This window comes from Oncorhynchus kisutch, linkage group LG24 (genome assembly GCF_002021735.2).
Source record: "Oncorhynchus kisutch isolate 150728-3 linkage group LG24, Okis_V2, whole genome shotgun sequence".
Taxonomy (NCBI): Eukaryota; Metazoa; Chordata; class Actinopteri; order Salmoniformes; family Salmonidae; genus Oncorhynchus; species Oncorhynchus kisutch.
Genome location: NC_034197.2, coordinates 14,691,245 through 14,699,059, shown reverse-complemented (window position 1 = coordinate 14,699,059; position 7,815 = coordinate 14,691,245). Strand labels below are relative to the sequence as shown.

General features: G+C 41.5%; 1 protein-coding gene across 1 annotated transcript; it reads left to right on the top strand.

Annotated features, from left to right (window-relative positions):
• Positions 1-302: 302 nt before the first annotated feature.
• Positions 303-6,349, top strand: LOC109869486 (oxysterol-binding protein-related protein 2-like). Its single transcript, XM_020459674.2, has 14 exons — positions 303-393; positions 784-910; positions 1,057-1,171; positions 1,265-1,340; positions 1,552-1,686; positions 1,807-1,904; positions 2,048-2,230; positions 2,355-2,462; positions 2,577-2,666; positions 3,986-4,106; positions 4,388-4,507; positions 4,695-4,818; positions 4,929-5,019; positions 5,156-6,349. Exons 2-14 carry the CDS (start codon positions 874-876, stop codon positions 5,256-5,258), a joined length of 1,401 nt encoding a protein of 466 aa, XP_020315263.1. The 5' UTR covers positions 303-393; positions 784-873; the 3' UTR covers positions 5,259-6,349.
• The last annotated feature ends 1,466 nt before the right edge of the window (positions 6,350-7,815 follow it).

The following is a 7,815-nucleotide window of genomic DNA, read 5'->3' as shown; positions in this document are numbered from 1 at the left end:
ATTTTAGTGGCATTGTACTGTATCCACGTGTGGTTGTACTGTGTTTAAAATGGTCAAATAAATCAAGTAAAATAACAAATTAGGCTACTGAATAGATACCCATATTGGGCAATATGGAATTGGTGTCCATCACTAAAATCTCTGAGAATCTGGTGCATGTCTTACTGATCAATGCATAAAATATTTTTAGACCTTTATCCGTTCTATCCATTCTATTTCTATTTTTCTTGCACTATCTATGACAGGACTAGAACCCGAGATTGGGATTGGTTGACAGGCCTATCAGTAGCATCGTCCTTACCGCCCACTTCCGCCCCCTAGAGTTCTTCAAGACTAGTACACTCTTCGTTGTTTATGTTTTGTACAGCAACATATTTGGACTTTGAAAGGCTGGTAAATCACATTTACTACATTCCTTCAATTCTTTACATTGTATTTAGGCACTTTCAGTCGTTAGCTGACGTTTGCTAGCCGTTTGAATCTTTGATCCAGCACCAGCTCACTTTGCGCGCAGTTTTCGCAGAATCCAAAGACATTGGAGTGACTGGCTTGGTGGCTGACATTAGCTGTAGCTGGCTACAGTAGTACTGTAACGTTAGCTAGCTAGTGGTCCTAGTTGCTAGCCAGCCCATCACAGCTCAACAAGCTAGGGTATTTCGCAATAAGTAAATTGATTTTCTCATGGATAAAAAACAAATATAATTGTATCATTAACTGTAACTATTTTCGTATTATTTTTCTTGTGGCACACACTGATGGATGGGAATGTGTTTTTGATTCCAGGTGTCTGTGAGGCTTGGATAGCCTGAACCACAAGTACCCGGCCAAAAAATAAAGATATGTTTTGAGTGACATTGCACAATACTGCTCAGAATGAACAGCGAGGAAGAGTTCTACGATGCTGAGACAGGTGGATGCATGCTTTAGAAATGTCATAAAAAGTACATTAGCTAATTGGTGGGAGACTAATCGCTATGTGTTTATAATAGCAGACGCCCGTGACTGTCTAAGGGAGACTTCTTAGTGTGAGTGACCATTTTTTCTTGTATTTCTCAGGTCTCGAATCAGATGAGGACTCTTGTGAGGTCAATTTTGAAGATGCCCAAGTGTATGACAGCAAGCATTCATCCAATGCCAGCACACCTCAGGCAAATGGAGTGTGGGAGCGCAGGTGAGGTTGCAAAGGAAAGACCTATGTCCTGTATCATCACAGTTTGCATGTGTATTCAGTGTCCATATGTCTTTGTGTTGGTGTTTATTACAGGAAAACCCTGCCTGCTCCAATGATCTCCAGATGTGACTACAGTGTATGGGGCATACTAAAGAAATGCATTGGCATGGTGAGGATGTCTCCAACACTTCTATGCCCCCAAAACCATCCACTATACAGACGCACAAACAGAAATCATAACAAAGCTACAAATTGGATGACATTCTGTTTTACCCACATCTTACAGAGGAGTTCATACAAACGCTAAGAGGGTAAATGTAATAAACAAGCTATTATCTATTAATGACTCTATTAATTTGTTCTTTGCTGCGTTTACACAGGAGCTGTCCAAGATAACGATGCCCATCGTGTTCAACGAGCCCCTGAGTTTCCTCCAGAGAATGTCAGAGTACATGGAACACACTCACCTCATCCACAAAGCCTGCACCCTGTCAGACTCCATAGACCGCATGCAGGTAAACAAAACAGATGGGATACACTGACACCCTCCCCTCAACAAGGCCTATAGTTGTACCTGCTCTTACGGGGCTTCACACAATGACAGACTTTGTTTTCTCCTGTGTTATCTCTATCAGGTGGTAGCTGCTTTTGCAGTTTCTTCTGTGGCATCTCAATGGGACAGAACTGGAAAGCCATTTAATCCGTTGCTGGGGGAGACCTATGAACTCACACGGTACAGTTAGCATTTTTTTCTGGAAACCTTTTTGAGATTTGTATTGATTTCAGAGGACAGTTTAAATAAGTCGAATCTCTTTGGATAATCTATTTACTGAGGTGTCGAGTATGCTCTTTTTAACATGCTCTTCTCTGTCTTAGTGAGGACGAGGGGTACAGGTTGATCTCAGAACAAGTCAGCCACCATCCACCTATCAGTGCCTTCCATGCCCAGTCTCTGAAGCAGGAGTTTGAGTTCCACGGCTCCATCTACCCCAAACTCAAGTTCTGGGGCAAGAGCGTGGAGGCGGAGCCTAAAGGCACCATGACACTGGAGCTGCTCAAGTGAGTGACTGCGTGTAAGAAAGCGTATGCAGTATGTACGTTGACATCTGTGTGTACTAAGCACACAATACAGACTCTCTCACATCAACCGCTAGTGACGTAATAACAACTTGTTTTGTTGCAGACGTAAAGAGGCGTTTACATGGACAAACCCTCTCTGCTGTGTACATAACATCATCATGGGCAAACTCTGGATTGAGCAATACGGAACTGTGGAAATAGTCAACCACAAGTAAGACAGCAAATGCCAAACCTTGATTCAGAACAAACGTTTATTATGATTTATTTGATTGAATTTACTATAAATACATGAATATTCTCCCTCCCGCCTCTTCTGATTGGTCAGCACGGGGGACAGGTGTGTGTTGAACTTCAAGCCGTGCGGCATGTTTGGGAAAGAGCTGCACAAAGTGGAGGGCTACATTCAGGATAAGAGGTGAGAGAAGAATAGAGTAATGAGCCCACAATTAGGAATTTGTTAAGTCATAGTAATACACTACCTTTCAAAAGTTTGGGGACACTTAGAAATGTTCTTGTTTTTGAAAGAAAATATATTTTTTTTTGTCCATTAAAATAACATAAATTTGATCAGAAATACAGTGTAGACATTGTTAATGTTGTTAATAACTATTTTAGCTGGAAACAGCAGATTTTTAATGGAATATCTGCATAGGCGTACAGAGGCCCATTATAAGCAACCATCACTAATGTGTTCCAATGGCACGTTGTGTTTGCTAATCCAAGTTTATAATTTTAAAAGGCTAATTGATCATTAGAAAACCCTTTTGCAATTATGTTTGCACAGCTGAAAACTGTTGTGCTGATTACAGATGCCTCACAAGTCCTCAACTGGCAGCTTCATTAAATAGCACCCGCAAAACACCAGTCTCAACGTCAACAGTGAAGAGGCGATTCCAGGATGTTGGCCTTCCAGGCAGAGTTCCTCTGTCCAGTCTGTGTTCTTTTTCCCATCTTAATCTTTTCTTTTTATTGGCCAGTCTGAGATATGGCTTTTTCTTTGCAACTCTGCCTAGAAGGCCAGCATCCCAGAGTCGCCTTTTCACTGTTGACATTGGCACTGGTGTTTTGCTGGTACTATATCAATGAAGCTGCCAGTTGAGGACTTGTGAGGTGTCTGTTTCTCAAACAAGACATTTTAATGTACTTGTCCTCTTGCTCAGTTGTTTCAGAAGAAAGTTATTTGTTTCTAGCCATTTTGAGTCTGCAATCGAACCCACAAATGCTGATTCTCCAGATACTCAAATAGTCTAAAGAAGGCCAGTGTTATTGCTTCTTTAATCAGAACAACAGTTTTCAGCTGTGCTAACATAATTGCAAAAGGGTTTTCTAATGATCAATTAGCCTTTTAAAATGATAAACTTGGATTAGCTAACACAATGTACCGTTAGAACACAGGAGTGATGGTTGCTGATAATGGGCCTCTGTAAGCCTATGTAGATATTCCGTAGAAAATCTGCCGTTTCCAGCTACAATAGTCATTTACAACATTAACAATGTCTACTCTACGCTGTATTTCTGATCAATTTGATGTTATTTTAATAGACGGAAAATGTGCTTTTCTTTCAAGAACAAGAACATTTCTAAGTGACCCAAACCTTTAAACGGCAGTGTGTGTCGTCTGTTATGCATTCTGTCAGCATTGACGTACAATAACGACTGGATGTTTTAAGTTGTATCTCACTGTTTCGTGTAGTTGTTCCTAAATGAACTGAGGTTGCATTGTTTTGGGAACAGTAAGAAGAAACGACGTGTGCTGTATGGGAAGTGGACAGAGTGTATGTACAGTGTGGCGCCTAAGGTGTATGAAGCCAACAAGAAGAAGGCCGAAAAGGGAGATGCTAAGAAAAATAAACCGGTGAGCACTCAGAAGTGATTTGTCCAAGAACCGGCCCAATGGCAACAACAAAAAAGGTGAAATCATTTTCCTAAAATTGTGTTTCTTCCTTTCACATAAACATGCAGTGGCTTTAGGTGAAGGTATTGTAAGTACTGTAGGCATAGTGTGCTACAGCAGTTCTAGTTATGACTGTTCTATTAGTGTATTATGGTAGATGGCTCTTTATGTTGCTTTAAAGTTTGTGTAAATGCAACTGTCTGTAGTTTATAGTAGACTAATGTGCATAGTCTTGTATGTAGGAGCAAAGTGCTGGAAAACAGGAGACTGAAGATATGCCTGGGGTTCAAGAGACCGTCTCTGTGATAACAGGAAGTGCCTTACTGTGGAGAATAACCCCACGACCTGCACATTCTGAAGAGGTAACACACACACACACACACACACACACACACACACACACACACACACACACACACACACACACACACACACACACACACACACACACACACACACACAGGGAGCCATTAGGGATATGGTGTTTCTTACTGTTTCTCCTGTGTACCTAATTAACCCTGACTCTCATCCTTGGTCTCTCTGGTATAGATGTATAACTTCACCAGCTTCACCATGACACTGAATGAGCTGGAGCCTGGTATGGAGAGGCTGTTGGCACCCACAGACTGCCGTCTACGACCTGACGTCAGAGCAATGGAGAATGGAGACCTGGGTAATGACTCACATTGAAACACAGACGCGCGCACACACACTATTCGATAACAACATTCAAGATGAATCGATAACCAAACAAAATGGAGCACATTGGTTTGTATATTGCAGACACAGCAAGTGTAGAGAAGGACAGGCTAGAGGAAAAACAGAGAGCTACACGCAAGGAATGTTCCAAGGATGAAGAAGAGTGGTCAACCAGGTGTGTTCGCTATGCAACGATAATAAGTATACGTTTGCCCTGAGATGTGAATGTGTTTTCCTGTTAATGTAATCCAATTTTGATTCAATCATTTCCCTGAAACAAATTCCTGTACCCTTTCTTTTGAACTTCACAGGTGGTTTCGGTTGGGAACAAACCCTCACACAGGAGCCCAGGACTGGTTGTACACAGGGGGATATTTTGATAGAAATTACACAGACTGTCCCAACCTTTACTGATGGGGAAGGAGGAACAAGGAAGGGTTTCCATCACCACCCGTAGTGGACTGATGTTTGCCCGATGATCCCGTTCGTTCTCAGCCTTAGAATGTCAGGCAGCTGAGCCTACAATTTTATTACAGTTTTCCCAACCTAGACAAACCTCTCCCGCAATATAACAATGGAATCAAGAAGTGAATATTTATGTGACAAACATGATTTAATTCCCATTTTGCAAGTGACAAAGGGAACATTTGAGCATTGTGAAAAATACTTAAAATCGAGGCTAAGATAAGAGAATATTCAGTCTTCCTAAATGGCCTGGGCCTCCTGGTTAATTAACTGGAAGAATCCCACTCATCTCTGATGGTTTTATTTATGGTACCCAAGGCTTTCTAAAACCACATCCGATAATGTGACATCTGTGGTGGTGGTGGCCATTGTTCAGCAGTGGAATAATGTACTAAAGCTCTGATCGACATACATTATCATGATGAGCTAGATTGGAAGGAGAAGTTTGTACAATACTCACTGTACAAACACAGTTACATTCAAAGATCAGGCGTCATTCACACAACTTTTATTCATAAGTTGTGTGAGTGTTAAGACTTTTATTTGAGATGTTTCTAAAACATGATGTGCACATTGTTCACGTGCTGGTTCGTTCTTAAATATTAAGGATTTGAACATGTTGTTTTGTGACTAGAAGTCTAGAACTGAAAGCTGCTAATGACCATGTTTATACTAACTTAGTAAACTAAGTGTTATTTGTAAATTATTGTTATGGCATTGAAAACTGTAACAAATGCAGATGATAATTTGGTGTGTGTGTGTGTGTGCGTGTGTGCATGGTCACCTAAACAATTCTTTACACAAACGAAAGCCATACAACACTTGAAAGATTGTTTTTCCAAATCGCATCCCCCTTTTTCATTACGTAAAGCTCTGGTATTGATCACAGCGACATGAAATAAAATGGAGCACCTTTTAAATGTCAGCCATTGTAAATCTATGCAAACAAACATGACCATTTTACTCTGTCTACTGCACAACTAGGAGACATAGAATGTGAAAATAAACATCACTTATGGGCCTCCCTCATTGGTATCTGACCGCTGAAGATTCTGTGCTGAACATACAGTACTGCTAGATTTGGGAGGGTGTCATACTCCAATGGGATAGCACTAGTTATCTCTTAACACTACCATCTCAGTATGCTTCCAGTCCTGTGCACAGAATGATGGTATCTGACCTGCTTCCCCCCACCCTCACATCTTCACAACACTTATGTTTTGTTACCCTTAATAAAATAAAAAAATATGTAGAAGTAGGCTACGTTTGGCATGTTTGTAACAGTGTATCCCCTCAGATATTGATAGGTATCATTAATTAGCTGTCACTGAAACTTCTAGGAGGAATAATGGCTCAGCCTCAAAGTGGTAGGCCACACAAGCTCACAAAACGGTACTGCCTTGTGCTGAAGCGCATCTGTGCTTGGTTATAACACTCACTACCAAGTTCCAAACTGCCTCTTGAAGCAATGTCAGCACAATAACTGTTCGTCGGGAGCTTCAAGAAATGGGTTTCCATGGCCGAGCAGCCGCACAAGCCTAAAATCAGCATGCGTAATTCCAAGTGTCGGCTGGATTGTTGTAAAGCTTGCCGCCCATTGGATTCTGGAGCAGTGCAAATGCGTTTTCTGGAGTGATGAATCACGCTTCACCATCTACCAGTCTGACGGACTAATCTGGGTTTGGCGGATGCCAGGAAAACACTACCTGTCCGAATGCAAAGTGCCAACTGTAAAGTTTGGTAGAGGAGTAATGGTCTGGGGCTGTTTTTCTTGGTTTGGACTAGGCCCCTTAGTTCCAGTGAAGGGAAATCTTAATGCTACAGCATATAATGACATCCTAGACTATTCTGTGCTTCCAACTTTGTAGCAACAAAGCCCCCGTGCACAATGGTTTGTCGAGATTGGTGTGAAAGAACTTGACATCGAACGCCTTTGGGATGAATTGGAACGCCGACTGCGAGCCAGGCCCAATCACCCAACATTAGTGCCCGACCTCACTAATGCTCTTGGCTGAATGGAACCAAGTCCCCACAGTAATGTTCCCACATCTCGTGGAAAGCCTTCCCAGAAGAGTGGAGGCTGTTATTTAAAATAATTCTTATTGTTATTATTTCACCATTATTTAACCAGGTAGGCCAGTTGAGAACAAGTTCTCATTTAAAACTGCGTTATAGCAGCAAAGGGGGGACCAACTCCATATCAATGGCCATGTTTTTGGAATGAGATGTTCGACGAGCCACATACTTTTGGACATGTGTAGTCTTAACATTCTGTATACTCCCCTTGTGTAGTCTTAACATTCTGTATACTCCCCTTGTCCTAAGGGTAAAAAATGACCCGCCTTCACTAAACCCCTCAAATAAAGCAGCTTAATTGAATTGTAAACCCCAAATCTATTTTGCATGAAGGAACAATCTGTCATTCATCACAAACTTGGTGAATATCTGGGTTTTCCCTCTTCACAATGCACAATCAGTGGACACCACTCGTTTTTTATTACAACAC